General features: G+C 39.3%; 1 protein-coding gene across 2 annotated transcripts in view; it reads right to left on the bottom strand.

The window, feature by feature from the left end:
- The window catches only part of NRG3 (neuregulin 3), an 898,610-nt gene that overhangs the window by 237,697 nt on the left and 644,984 nt on the right, over positions 1 to 15,929 (bottom strand). For both annotated transcript variants that reach the window (XM_075072572.1, XM_075072573.1), the window contains exon 3: positions 4,356 to 4,429. In XM_075072572.1, the coding sequence (XP_074928673.1) occupies positions 4,356 to 4,429 (74 nt within the window). The remainder of the gene's footprint in view (positions 1 to 4,355; positions 4,430 to 15,929) is intronic.

The raw sequence follows: 15,929 nt of genomic DNA, 5'->3' as shown, positions 1-15,929 counted from the left end.
TAGTCTTGAAAATGACATTGAATTGGCCAAAGAAAATGATTAACTCCAGATAAACTTTGCACATAGCTGCTCTGAGGATTCATTTTATGGACAGTAAGGCTCTGATCCTATAAACAGATGGCATTTTTTCTATAATGTAATTATCATGGAAGCGATTAAAATCTCTCTCTTCAGAGGTGGCCCCAGGCCACAAAATTCAGCTCTGGATGCAGATCTCAAACCAAAATTTTGGTCCAAGGTTCTGTTCAGCCCATTCCTCCCGTTTACCTTATACTTTCTTCTTCCCACACTCTCTTGTCCCACATCTGCCCCCCCGCCCCCTACATTCTGCATACATCCCTTTACTTTGCTCTCACAGTCTCCATTCAGCACCCCATATTGCCCTGGAATTGTCTTAGTTTCCCTCCTCCTCCTCACACACCCCTGCATCACTCATTGACACTTTTCTGCACTCCATATTCTTCTGTATGTTCACCATTTCTTGTTCAGATTTTATGATAGACCACAGAGGGAAGCTTGATTCCATTCACACTGGAAATAACAGGAGATAACAGCTATCTTTTCTTGGGGCAACCTCATTATCACTTGCAGAAGCTGCAGGAAAATGGCAACCCAGGGCTTCAGTCCCACTATGGGTAGTGGAAGATGGTGGCCATAGTGAATAAGAAAGCAGAAGTCCATGAGACAATTAAAAAAAGAAGAAAAAATCAAAACACCAAATGTCACAAAATTTACAAAAGGTTGTGAGGGTGACAACTCTGCCTCTAGCTTCCTGGTCTGATATCAAAGAATGGGCATCTGGGAGTTCATTGCTTCAGCACCTTTATCTTGATGTGCTTATACCAAGATGTAGGCCATTGTATGGGTCCTTATTTCAGCAATCAGAGCTTACTGTGCTATTTTGAAGGCACAGTCCTGTGAGGTTAGTAACAGAGAACTCGAAACTTGCTGGCTTTATGTGAAAGCCTAGGTATTTGAGGGTATTGGCACAGCTTTCTGAGTTGTTAGAGTTACTTTAAAACCCAGAAATGTGCTTGGGTAGGTCAAATTATTAATTAATTCAAAGTAGTACTACCTTCACCTGCTTTCTCTCCCTACGGATAGACCTGCAAGGTGGCAGTTTCAGGTTGAGTCCAAGACAGCTGGGACATACCTTGCACCATCCTATCCCAGCTGGTAGTGGGAATAAATTGTATCATGAAGTCTTAAGACTTTATCCCATGCAATGAGCTGACTGGTACTTTAATGCACCTGAGGTCGAAACCTTTTGCTGTCATGAACACAAGGAATCACATAAAAACTGACAAAGTTTTGCCCACTACTTGGAATAGACCTGTATTTCTATTGGGCTATGTTTCTGAATATTTACTCCTTTTAGGTGTGTCTTCTTCCTTTCCCTGTCCTGGATAGGAACATATGGCAGGTCAGATTTTGGTTTATTTTGTGTAATTTTATTAAAACTTATTGCACAGCATTTTCTTATACAACTTAACTTTGCTGTTGGTCCTCAATGAGCACTACAATTCATGATTTGGGTGAGGAGGAGTTGATTTGCATAGCTTGTGACTCCTCTGCTTTCATCTCTCTTACCTCCAGCAGGAAGGAAGGGAGCAGGCTGGGATTCTGGCTTCCAGTTGCTGGATAGACCTGAGGGAGAAGGGACTGAGGAGAGATGGCCTTTACACTCACCCTCAGGATTACAGTCTATTAAGGCCATTGGAAATACAATGCAAGTTGGCTTTGTTCTTTGTTTTAAAAATTAATAAAACAAAAAGTCAAGTCTCCTAAAATGAAATAGATCTTAAGAGATTTTAAGGCAACTTTGTTGCTATTCTGTCAGTGACTAGACTTTGCTTCCATCCTCTATTCTTCTGTTTCTTCTACTTGTTTAGTTTGTATTGACAAATAGGGTAATCTAATGCTAATTTGGACTATCGAGGCAAAGGAAGGATTAGTATTATGTTTGTTCGATGTTTCTTATAGGCTTCCAGTAACATACCTGCTGTTAATGGTCATAAAATTAGCAATCACAGGGCCAAATCCTGCTCACACTGACTACAAAGCATAGTGCTTCCAACCCACTATAGTCTCACTGAAGTCAAGTGGGATTGGACCCTCAGTCCTGATCTAATCAGTGTTGGTGATGACAAAAATTCACAACTAAAATTTGGTAAAGTTGGGGATGTGTCAGAGCCTCAAAGAGATGTGCTTGTCAAGAAATAACGTCAAGTACTGGTACTTAGCACATCGTTGGAGCTATACAAACAGCAAGCATTACTGGTACTAATTAATAATAATAAAATTGTGTTGCTCATTAGTCCTGCCCAGAGGGAGGAGAAATAGAAGCAAAAATACAGAATTTACTTATCAGCTAAAATAACATTTCATTATTTTCTACCAATTAACAACAAGGAGTTAACATGATCCATAATGCAGTCTTGTAAGATTTAGAACAAACACAAATATGGTCACATGCACCCCCCAGGTGTGCTTGTATGCACAAACGCTACCAACACAAAACATTTGTTTCTATTGAACACAGATAAGGACTACACATAAGTTGAATTCCAAGACTGTCTGGGAAAAATCTTTGGCTACTGGTCAACCTACCACAATTTTTCTTTCTGGGTGGGAAGATGCTTAGGCTATTCATTGACTTCAGTGGAGCTATGACAATTCATAAAAGCAAGCAGCTAGATCCTCATCTGATAAGTCAGCACAGGAGTAGATTTGTGAACACAACCCATATTGAGCAAAATTAAATTATCCTTCATGATCAAGAAGTATGACAAGAAGATTTCAGCAGAGATTTAAAACACAGGACAGGCTCTGCTGGCTGCATAATTATTTGTAGTCAGGACCAACGTAAGCCAACTGGAATAACAGCGTCTCCCATGTTAATGGAAATAAGGATGAACAATCAACACAATATCAAAAAACAACAGGAGAATATGCTTGAAGATTGAGGAAACATTGGATACATTCAAAATATAAATTCTGTATGTTTTTTGGCCTAACTGCACCTTTATGAGAGTCTTTCCCTTTACTTCATTGGGCTTTGAATCAGGCCTTGACTGGATTTCATTGCAATATCTCACCTCTAGCCCAGAAATACTAGACTACCATCTCCTGATAGAACCAAGTCCAATAAGCATTACATCATCTTAATGTTACTGATTGATTTTTCTTCTCCTTGCTTTTAAAATCCATTGAAGCTGCCTGTCTGACAGCTGGTGACCCTAATGCACACAACTTAGTGGGCCAGAATCAGTCTCTTCATTGTAGACTATATGACTACAATTAAAGGGCAGGCTAAAAGAAAAGCTAGATAAACACAAAGCAATCTATAATGTGAGCCATCAGACATACAATACTGCAGAGCAACAGGTATCTCTGGCAGCAGTCATCCAAATAGCCTTTTCGACACCTAGCAAAGGAAGAAAACAACAAAAATAACCAGCAACCATGGAAATAGAAAGAAACAAGCATCATTTTTTTTTTTAAATCACTCTGGAAATATATTGCTTTTTCCAAGTATAAGAAAGTAATACGGGATTGGACATGACCCTTTGTTTTATGGCTTTTTTATTTTTCTTAAAGAAAAAGCAGCTAAGGAAATCAGATGAATAATTTGGTGCTATTTGTTAAATGGGATCCCTTTTTAGGAAAAGGCCTTGTTCTGCTAAGATATTTTACATACATTCTTATTCAAACAGCATGAAGATCAGTAACAAAACAAAAAAATAAACATGTGCCTGTCTGGTGCTTTTACATACAGGAGGAGGTGTAATATAGTGCTACATTCTGTCCACTTTGTTCTTGGGGGGTAGAGCCTTACTCCACAAGTACAACTTCATGTGAGCCTGGGGACACATTGTGGTAAAGAGACCATATTTTTTCTAATTGTTTAATGTTGCACTTTAAGGAATATAAAATTTTGTACTTTTCAGTTCATCTTTTTTGTTCCTTTGGAAACATATTGTTTTACTATTAGCACAAAACAAAAGGGTACAAAAAATAAAGGTTAGGCTCCTCAGCTGGTGAATATAGGCACAATTCCATCAAAGTCAACGGAACTATGCCGATTTACGCCAGCTGAGATTTTGATCCAATATGTTTTATTGCTATAGCTCCCCTTTTCTTCTTTTTAAAATCACTTACAGGGGTATGTATTTTTTTCCAGCAAAAATTACCTGATCAACAAGATTTATAAGTCTTATACTAAAGGGATACCATTCTGTAAAAGCAACTGAAATTGGCCATAATAGAATCTCTAACAATAGGCAAAGGGTCATCTCTTATGGCAAGAGCTGCCTCCAGCATGTGATCAAATAGTAGAAAAATATTTGACATACTTGGATCTGACAAGATTGAGTCGGTTTTCGGCAAAAATTGGTCACAGCGGACTCCTTGGTAGCCCTCTTTGCACCTGAGAAAAAGGGGATAAATGACAAACATACACATGTAGTAATAAAAAGTGAATTTCAAGACATCATATTGTTGGCAATGCTGCAAAGGACTTACATGTTTCTAATAATCTGAACCATTACAGAAGCAGCTTATTGCTGTAAATAAATCGGGTGATATAAAATAGTCTCTATTTCAAGAAAGCTTCCCCTGAATAGTTCTTGATCATTTAATATCATTTAATATCAAAAGAAAACATTTAAACATTATTTTCTTAACTCCAGTAAAAAAGCAATTATATGCAGTAAAATAAATTACTACATTTTTTTACAGGTTTACAGAGCCTTGGTCTTGTACCAGATGGCACATTTACAACATCTCAGTCTTTGGTTGTCCAAATAAAGAGTGAATATTTATCTTGTCATTAATTTTAAGGTCCTTTCTTGCCATGCCTAAAGGGTAGCATGTCTTTGGGCAATATTTATCTCTCACCCAACTGGAGCACACAAGCCAAAATGTCTGCTGCCTCAACACACATTTATTTTATGGTCAGATTCTAATATTGTTATTCACACTGAATAGGTCCTTACTCCACATTAATCCCATTGACTTCAGTGAGACTATTTGTGGAATAGGCTACTATTCAATTTGAATAAGGGAATCAGAATCCTGCCTATAATTTATTTATTAGTTGGGGCGGGGGAGGATAGTGGCAAGGACTTATAAATGACAGCAATGAGGCCTCTGCATCACCAAAGCATCTGGACGTGATGTAAACAATACACTCATGTTAGTATTGACACCTTGGCTAAGAGTAAGAAAACAGCATGTTGATTCATATGACGGCGTTCAGGAACAGAAGCAGTCTTGGCTTCTTCACAATATAATGTTTCTACTCATGGTTCCTTAAGGAACTGCCTTTTGAAATTGGAACTGGCATCCAAAATGCTGCTTTTAGGTTAATAAATTTATGTTTCAGTGAGACAGGTACTTCCTAAGATCTGAGGCTAGAATACCACATTTACAGAATATGTGAGAGTACATCTTTGCTTCAAACAGTCATACCAGACTCAAACTCAATATAAATTTAGAGAATCCAAAAGAAAGTCAAAGGATATATTTTTATTTCAAAGATTCTCTCTCTTTCTGAACTACCTCAAAACCTCTCTGGACTTGTCTACATTGGAAAATTACCATACATTACTATATTTGAGCATGGATGTGAAGAATTGAGTTAGACGACTCAACTTTGCAATCAGTTGAGAGCAGGACAAGTCATTTCCTTCTGGGACCAGGGTTTCATCCCAGTTAACTGACATGATGCTGAATACAATTTGACCTGCTTTCCACTTACCCCAGTGTCAATTAGTACAGGAAGCCCAATGGCTAGTGTTATGCAGGAGGTCATACTAGACAATCACAATGATCCCTTTTGACTTTAAAATCTAAGAATCTATTAATTGTGTCAATGATCTGGATTCTTCACAACTGTGTTCAAACATGGTAAAATTGTATAAAGTAGAATGCTATTGCTGAGTCACAAATAATTGAATAATGAACATTGTTCCTAAGAACAGAAGAGGGAAGACTCAGTATTTTTTTTTTTAACCTCTAACCCTGAGGGACCAAAAAGTGACTCATGTAAGAGAACAGCAGACTAATAACTTTACAAGCACTGCACTCTTGAACTTATTTCTTTGGCACTTCTCATATCCAAGTACCAAAATAACCCACAGAAGTGGTGCTGTTTTTCAACTGGTGGCAACACATTCTATTAGCCTTTTGAAAAATATTTTTATTTGACCTCTTACTATCATTCTACAATAGTAAATGTAGTCATGTTACCTAGTAAAAATACACATTTTATTAAACTGAAAATCTGTTCTCTGAAAGCTGCAAAATTATATTTAGCATGGCCATATTCTACAAATTCTCACCTCACTAGCTAGGGTGAGTCTTTGATGAGGCCCAGAGCAATGAAAACACCACCGCTCCCAGCAGGACAGAGAGGGAAATTTCAGCCAGGAGCAGCTGGACCAAACACTGTATATACTCCTCCCACTGATTCCTCCTCTCTGTCCCCTCCTGATGGCCTGCAGTCTGTGGGGGTGTAAGAGAGAAGGGGAAGGTGCTCCTTCTTTCTTTTTCCCTTCTTCCCACATCCACCTTCTTTCCCACTCTGTTTGGGAAGAGGGGGAAGCTATACCTCACATTGCATTAGGGCAATGGAGCCTGTCCCACCCCATTCTTGATGCTGTTGGACAGGGCTTTGAGATGGGCCAGTTGACTAGCTCTTGCCAGAGCAGAAGGGTGGTTGTTGGCTATTGCTTGCTGTTGAGGCAGATAGCAATTTGGGGGTCTTTGTCTCAAGACTACCCTTTCCCAGTCTTATGACGTATTCTGGACATCCTGTGATTCTGGGTGGCTAGGCTGACCTCCAATCTTTCATTTGTGGTCTGGAAAGGATTTTTCCAATATGGTAAAATTGGCATTCTTCACTTTCCATCCCAGAGATCTGGTTTGGGGTGTTTATTTACATTAACCAGAACTTTGGACGGTTACCAATATAGTTGGCAGGTTAGAAAAGGGTCCAATGGACTTCTTGGGCACAGACCCAGAGCACAACATTGTGGTGAGGTGCTAGATTTCATGCAGCATGTGGCTCGACTCATCTCATGCATCCTACCTCCTGCATGTTGGAGAGGAATGGGTTGGGAGCCTGGCTAAGCCTGATGGTGTTGAGAGGGGACATTGCCCTCATACCATCCTCAGGTTGGTAGAACCCAGAGCCATCGGTGGCCAATTGAAGTCCAATGCTTGGTAGTTTGAGAAGGGGAGGGGGGGCTTCCTATTAGCTAATTGTTTTAATAAAGGTGCAGCCTCCACATTTAACGATTCCAGACTGGACATTTCTCATTGTTTCTCTGTCAAGATTAATGTACAACTCCATTGGGCTCTGAGAGACAGAGAAGTGCAACACTCTCAACTTGATTGAATTTACATGGACAAGCCTATAGAATTAGCCATTTCATTTTCACTTTCTTGCACAGGTTGATATAACATATCAAATTAGTCATATATTTTCAGTACTTTCATAATTTAAAAAAAATATTGTTCATAGGCATATCACACTGAGAATATACCAGTTTATTTAACATACATAAAACAGCCTTACAGAAAGTAAACAATATTTAAGAAGAAATTATTAGCTGTAGCTTATGTCTTACAAATTATTTAAAATGCTTAATTTAAGATTTGTCATGTTGCAAGCTGCAATGAGACCTGATCTACTATGAATATTACACCAATCTAGAAACCTTTGCAATCAAGTTTTCTGGGATGACAGAAAAAGTAATAATCATTTGTGGACCCGCTTTAAACACTCATTTGACAGTTAGAGTAGTAAAAGATAATGAAACTTGATGATGTTGTGGCACTCTAATCCATGCTAAAACAGCCACTGTGCTTCTAAATTGGTAACTGTGCCCATCATATTTGCTATGTCTGCACATAACACTCTTAATTGGCAGTATGCCTTTAAGAAAGTGACAAATGAAAGGTTCCATTTAAAAAAAAAAATCACACGTCACATTAATAAGTTCAAATAAATCCAAATGAGCTGGCTGAATATTGCCAACAAGCTGTGGAAACGATCAACATTAAATTTATGGCTGTATTTGAAAGCCATGATTAGGGAGAGAAATCTTGAAAATACTTAGATGAAATAGACTGTTCCAATGGTGACTATTTTATTATGTAACAAGCAAGGGTTTCTTAAGCATGCCTTAAAAAAATGGAGGTGGAGGAAGAAATAGATTACACAGAACTAAAAGCACTGATCTGTATGTAAGACTCAGTTCAGCAGAGCAGTTAGAACACATGCTAAACTCCATCCCTATTCAGCAAATCATTTACGTATAGTCTACAGAGTTTTGCTGTATATGAATAGACTTAAGCAAGTGCTTAAGTTCTTTGGTGAATTAGAGCCTTACTAAACAAAACCTAGTTCAGTTTTCATCTTTTGTTCCCTGAAATAAACTAACGAAATGAGTTTATCTATTTCTACATTCTGAATTTCATCCAAAGTAATTGTTTATGCTTAGAAATCAGAAGAAAACCAAACAAAAAAAAATTGAAAATGGAATGACCCTGCATTCAGAATACTATGAAAAAAGAACAAATAAAACTGTCTGGCAAAGTATTGAAAATCTTGCTAATAATGCCCCCAGCCCCTCTCCTTTCTTCTTTTAAAATAAGCATAACTTTGTTTAATTATGGCAAGATTTAGCAGGTTAGCTGTTCCATCTTTCTATTGGCAGTCTTCTTTCTTTATGATCATGTACTCCAGGTCCTACATTATATTGTTGTGGAAGTCACCCAAGATATCCACTGTGTGAAAATACAAGCACGCTAAAAGGTTGTCCAAGTTTCTATTGCTAATCCTTTACAGCTAAAATATATTTCCCACGGTGGTATGAGTACTAGTTTGTTTTCTTCTGTATTCTCTCTGTACACAACCACCACACATGCATAAATATTCTAGGATAAAAGATCCTACCTGTTTGGACTACCTTCCCCATGTAATCTATTATTAACATTAATATTAAATGATATTGAAATATGTCACTCAACATTAGCACAGGAATTTGTTATATTTCTCAAATATGTTACTCCCTCTACTTTTATTAGCTGAGAGGGCTTCATTTACTAAAATAACGTTATGCAAATCCCTGAATGACAGCCATTATTAGACAAAGTGAAAGCATATGCTGAAAGCCTACTCTTTAATTAGCTACTGCCCTCAGAAATCCCATCTATATGATCACAACAAACATGTCTATCTTAAACTGTTTTCTGATCCCCACCTAACCCAGGTTCTGTAATACAATGTAATTTGAAAAAAAGAATTACGCTGGGTGGAGGTAAGATGCACATCTAAGCTTGCCCAAAGAAGAAAGGACCTAAAGAAGCGAGGAGGAACAGGGAAAGATATTGTGAAGACTGGGTTTAAGAGATGTGGAAAAGGGGTCAGAAGTTGAGGCAGACGTTTATTTTAAGCATAATAAAAGGAGAATTCTGAAAAAGAGTATTCAGTCAAAGCAAAGGAAATTATAGTAGTCAATCAGAATGCAGAGGACACAATACATATTTCTGTATTACAATTTATGCATGCTCCCTATTAATGCAGTAATAGCCATACCTTGAGTCAAAAACATACATATGAGCATTAATAGGAATCTCTAAGAGGTAGCGCCAAAAGATTGAATTTTTATAAACCCATGACAAGGTTATTACTTCATAAACTGGAAGCATCCTAATTTAAAAGAGTGAATTAGTAGTACCTACTACTAGCAACAAGCAAAGGCTGAATACACCCAAGACAGCCAAGCCAGTGTAAGCTTCCTCATATCTTCAAAAGTATCAAAAAGAACACACTCAGCAGTAGTCTTAGGCTACGTCTACACTGCCCGCCGTATCGGCAGGTTACAATCTATTGCTCGGGGATCGATATATCACATCTCATCTAGATGCGATATATCGATCCCCAAGCGTGCTTATATCGATTCCGGAACTCCACCAACCCCAACGGAGTTGCGGAATTGACAGGGGGAGCCGCGGACATCGATCCGGCGCGGTGAGGACAGGTGAGTAATCCGATCTTAGATATTCGACTTCAGCTACGTTATTCACGTAGCTGAAGTTGCGTATCTAAGATCGATTTTCCCCCGTAGTCTAGACCAGCTCTTAGTGAGAAAAAATCACATTAGAATTTCTGCTGGATATGGTATATCACAGTAATCAGTTTCACATGACAGAATTTATAGCCATTACATTACAGATTAATCATGGAAACCTAAACTGTAGTAGCTATAATGAGATATGTATTTATTCTCCAAGCCAAGAATCACAAATCTATTTGAGGAAATGTCCCGGTGGTCTATAATATCTGACCAATGTTGTATTCACCACACAGATCCTAGCCCTGGATTTCACCATTGAGTTCAGTGGGGCCAAGATTTCACCCATGTTATAAGAAGAGAGGGAAAGGGCTTCTAAAACAGTTAGGACTGATAGAGTGTTGTAAGTATCTGACTCATGAAATCATATTGCATACCCGTATTTTTGGCTGTGGGTGGCTTTTTCTGAGATGATAGCATTATATCATGAGTGATTTGTATGAGCAAATGCTAAATTATGTCAAAATCTGTGAAGGAGTTAGCACTCAAAATTAGGTTTACACCCACTACCATCCTTACAGAATTACAACATAAATATATTATTTAAACTCCAAATCAGATAATTATTATAGCTGGCTTGCCAGAAATTATAGGGGTCTCATCACAAAGTGTATATCAAGCAGGGTGGATGGAAATGGCATGTTTCCTTTCATGAGACTGCAGAAACATCTCAGCATTGTGATGCAGATGATCAGTCAAGTCTCAGAATTAATGAGATTCTTTTATAAAGAGCTCATGTAACCAAATTTAACAAGCAAATTGTTAAAGGGGGGAAAAAAGATTGTTTTTCTTAATTGTGGGAATGAACGTGGGCACTGGGCTGTGGGAGCTCAGACAGCAGGCAGTCTGTTCTCACTGTATGTATGGCAGAAAACAAGAGAAATTAAAAGAAGTAGGAGGAAGGGTGACAACACCTGAAACAACAACAGATATGAGAGACTGTCATAGCAATGAAGGATGCTGACCTGGGTTAATCCTCTCTCTTGATCTTAATATCAGACCACAGTATATATAATTGAATACAACATGGAGTAAGTCTTATACTTTTCCTGAGAGAAAACTTAGGCTTTTTGTAACTTCTCTTTAAAGACCGATCAGTTTTCAAAGAAGACTGCTGTTGCACTTGGGCCAGGTCTGTGGCATTACTGTCTAACCACACTCACTGGAGCCATATTTGTAAATATGTTTCTTGCTAGCACGGAGACATCACGCTTCCCTGGCCAGAGAAGATAGGGCTGAACTGTTTGATAAATCAGTCAATAATGTACTATAGCTAAGTGAGACATAGCATTTAATTCACTGTCTACAGCTAAATCAAGGTTGCAGGCAAACAGTTGTGATACATTCACCAGAAAACAGGGATGAATGGCAAAGTTACCAGCAACTTCCACTCCATCACAGGGACACAGAGCCAGCTAGGGTCAGAAAAATGAGCAGGGCTTGGCAGAGAGGGGCAGGGCTCAGAGTGCCCAAGAGATATACTGATTTAATGCACCATTTGAGCAAGTTCCAAAGGCCTCAGATATAAACTAAAGTTGTTCTTTACAGTAGCAGTACTGCCCTTTCTCAGCAGTGAATAACTCCTTCTGATACTAATCCTACAGATGTCAGCTGTACAAACTGTATATTCTTCACCAAAGGGGTAAATCAAGACTCTAGTTGATTGCACAATCTCAGGAATCAGTTTATCATAGTTAGATCCTTTCTACACTTGCAAGAGGAACCATGGACCAGATTAACCTGTATGAGTCAGCTGCTCTCTACCACGCCAACAATGCAAAATAGCCATATACTCAGGCTAAACAGTCAGTTAAACTGAATGTAGGATGCTCTGATGTCACTAGAACAGCACAAAAAAGCCAGAGTACATCAATGAATCTGGACTCAGGATAAGACCTTGGTCACAAGACCCACATTTTAACTTTCCTTAGCATCAAGAAAAACAAGGAACAAAAAGAAGCCCACATACCACTAGCGGTAAATAACTACAATAAATAGAACTGCTGTTAGCTCGCCTCTTAAGTAGCAGAATATGCTAGTCACAGCTTCAACAAACTTGTTTCAGAGTGGTAGTGTGTTAGTCTGTATCAGCAAAAAAGAATGAGGAGTACTTGTGGCATGTTAGAGACGTAGAAATTTATTTGGGCATAAGCTTTCATGATAAAGCCCACTTCATCAGATTCATGCAGTGGAAAATACAGTAGGAAGATATATATACATATATATTATACACACACACACACACATATTACACATATAATATGTATATATTACACACACACACACACACACACACACACACAGAACATGAAAATATGGAGGTTGCCATACCAACTCTATTGAGACTAATCAATTAAGGTGAGCTATTATCAGCAAGGGAAAAAAACTTTTGTAGTTTCTCATTGGAGTCTGTTTTTTACAGGTTGAAAGGTTTTTTCTGTTGAAGAATTGCAACTTCCTTGCATGCCATCATGTGCCAGCAATGCCCCTCAGACATGTACATGGCTAAACTGGACAATCTCTATGCAAAAGAATAAATGGACACAAATCAGATGTTAAGAATTATAACATTCAAAAACCAGTCAGAGAACTCTTCAACACGGACACTCAATTACAGACCTAAAAAAGTCACAATTCTTCAACAACAAAAAAAATTTCAAAAACAGACTCCAACGAGAAACTGCAGAACTGGAATTAATGTGCAAACTGGACACCAATAAATTAGGCTTGAATAAAGACTGGAAGTGGGTGGGTCATTACACACAGTAAAAACTATTTCCTCATGCTAATTTTCCCCCTCCTGTTACTCACACCTTCTTGTCAACTGTTTGAAATGGGTCATCCTGATTATCACTACAAAAGTTTTTTCTTCTCCTGCTGATAATAGCTCACCTTAATTGATTAGTCTCATTAGAGTTGGTACGGCAACCCCCATTTTTTCATGTCCTCTGTGTGTGTGTGTATATATATATATCTTCCTACTGTATTTTCCACTGCATGCTTCTGATGAAGTGGGCTTTAGCCCATGAAAGCTTATGCCCAAATAAATTTGTTAGTCTCTAAGGTGCCACAAGCACTCCTCATTTTTTCAACTAATTTGGTGGATTTGTTACTTTACTAACACTAAAGAGTGCCTTTCTTCACATAACTAATTTTCCGAAACATGCTATGATGTATACGCAGTACTCAGAATTTAGTGAATCAATTCAATGAACCAAATTACAACAGGAAAAAAACCTGCCATAGGCAATAGCATTTTATTTATTTAGAACTTTTACCTCTTCTAGTGTTTCTGATTAGTGACAAAAGAACTCTCTTGAAGCTTTCCTCAGAGTCAATCCCTTCCACTAGTGCCTCATTGCGGATGGTCCAGGGAATTCCCCACCACACAGTCTGTAGGTTAAACATGTTTGGTTTTTATTTTATTTTTTTTATGAATGTCAGTCTCTTGGCATTGCTGGCTGGCAAACAAGTTCTAAAGTTACTTACTGTAGTCTCAGTGGTGCACAAAAAAAATCACAAATGAACATGACACATTTGAAAAGAACAGAAAAGTTTTGTAGGGAGATTTATGAAGAGACAATACTTTGGGGACACAAGCCCTTTCTCACTTTATGATGGATAAAAAGAACAGGAGTACTTATGGCACCTTAGAGACTAACAAATTTATTTCAGCATAAGCTTTCCTGGGCTATAGTTCACTTCTTCAGATGCATAGAATGGAACACACAGACAGGTGGGGGATGTTATTCAGCAGGTGACCACGACAGGCAGGCTGCTTTGCATCCACCAACATGGAAGGGATGCCCATTTTTTTTTTTCTACAGCTATTCCAGTGGCAGGAACAAGAGTTGTTGCACTGCCTCTACACCACTGGAAAGTCCCTGTGATGAGCCTCTTGTGGCCAGATACGTCACCTATAGGGCTACTATGTGTTGTAACTGCAGTACAAAATGGCCACATCACGGTGCAAACTATAACCCTATATCTGTAGAGAATAGATAACGTCTGCAAGAAAGAGTTACTAGGTATGGTTTTGCCTGAAGAGACTTCAGTGTTTTAGGGTTTTTCTATACACAGGAAAATTTACTAGCATAACAATAGTAGTATAATTCTAATGATATAGATGTTCTGGTATAACTACTGGTGTAGACACACTGATATCCTAATAAGAGTGCCTTTCTAGGCCAATACATTTCCTCATGTAGACAAGCCCTTCCCAAGGGAAGCAAAGTGTTATAGTGAACCGAACACTAGCCTGGGATTCAGGATACTGTTCCCAGCTCTGCTGCTGGCCTGCTGGGTAACCTTAGGTAAGTCATTTCACAGCTTCCTGTCTCCGTTTCCCCATCTGTAAAATGAAGATGATGATACTGACCTCCATTGTAACATGCTTTGAGATCTACTGATGGAATTATAGTTGCTACCTACACCAACCATATGAAAGAAGAAGATGATCTACTGATTAAAGTGCTACATCAGAGGCAGATATTCTTATTATTTTTGTCTTGTGAATGTGGACACAATGCTGTCCTGTTTGATGTCATTACATATTTTAAATAAACAGACCTGTAGTGGAGTGTGTTTGTTGTGCATGCATGCGTGTTTTCCTATTGCTTGAATTGCTATTGATTTTGGCCCGGGTGGAGAGGGAGCAGGAGAGATATATACTGTGAATTACTTTGTTTGCTGGATTGGAGTATAGAAACACTGCTGACATTTTGTATGAATGTAGTACATAGCTGCTACATCTGTACCCGAGATGACAGAGGGGAACAATGTCAACAGCCCATTAGAGCTCAGTCAAATTATCTAAATATATAGTTTATTTATAGGATTCCAGTTGATGTGTTTCTGAAGGGCCCATCTTCCTTCAGGTCCTTCTTTGGCCACTTAGGGCCAGATCCTTAGCTTGCATAAATCAGCATAGCTCCATTGTCATCAGCTGAGCTCCACTGATTTACATCAGCTGAGGATCTGGACCCTAGTCTAGCTAACATCTGTACACGCTAAAATACATTATTCTAAGTGCTATGAATATAGTATTTGAATCTACTATATTTCTAATACTGTCTTTAACATTCCTTTTTTTCTCTCTCTTTGAGTATGGAGAGAGTGTTATTGGATGATTGCTCAGATGCTCTGAGTGTTCTTTTATGTCAGGGTACCATTTTGTCACCCCTCTGGTTCAAAGTACACCTCTACCCCGATATAACATGAATTCGGATATATCGCAGTAAAGCAGTGCTCTGGGGGGAGGGGCTGCACACTCCGGCGGATCAGCACATCAGGCTCCGACATGCTGCTCTGAGCGGCGTGTTAAGGGTGCCGGGCCGGGGCCGAGGGGTTGCATAAGGGGGCAGAGGGTCTCAGGGGGAAGTCAGGGGACAGGGAGCAGGGGAGAGCTACAGCCTGAGGAGGGGAGCTGCAATGCAGGGAAATGTCACACAGCCTCCAGCAGGTGCCGAGAAGTTGGAGAAGATAGGTCCACGCGGAGAAGTTGTGGATCTAGGGCAGAGATGCCTATCCTAGACAGCGCCATGCAGGTGCCCCTGTCCTGATGTTGGAGGGCTCAGCACACAGCGGCCCCAGGTGGTAGGCTGCGTCCCACTCGCAGCAGCACCGGGTGGGCTCTCCAGGTCCATAGCGCACCACTACCTCCTTGCAGTCAGGGGCTCCATGTGCCTCGGTGGGTATACGGCATCCTCACCAGAGATGGGCTGCAGAGGGCTCTGAGGAGGAGATGAAACCTGACTGAGCACGGGCACGCACGGCAGGAGCGCC

The sequence above is a fragment of the Chelonoidis abingdonii genome, chromosome 15, assembly GCF_003597395.2.
Source record: "Chelonoidis abingdonii isolate Lonesome George chromosome 15, CheloAbing_2.0, whole genome shotgun sequence".
NCBI lineage: Eukaryota > Metazoa > Chordata > Testudines > Testudinidae > Chelonoidis > Chelonoidis abingdonii.
Note: the sequence above shows the minus strand (reverse complement) of the source record. Positions and strands in the feature narration are given on the sequence as shown.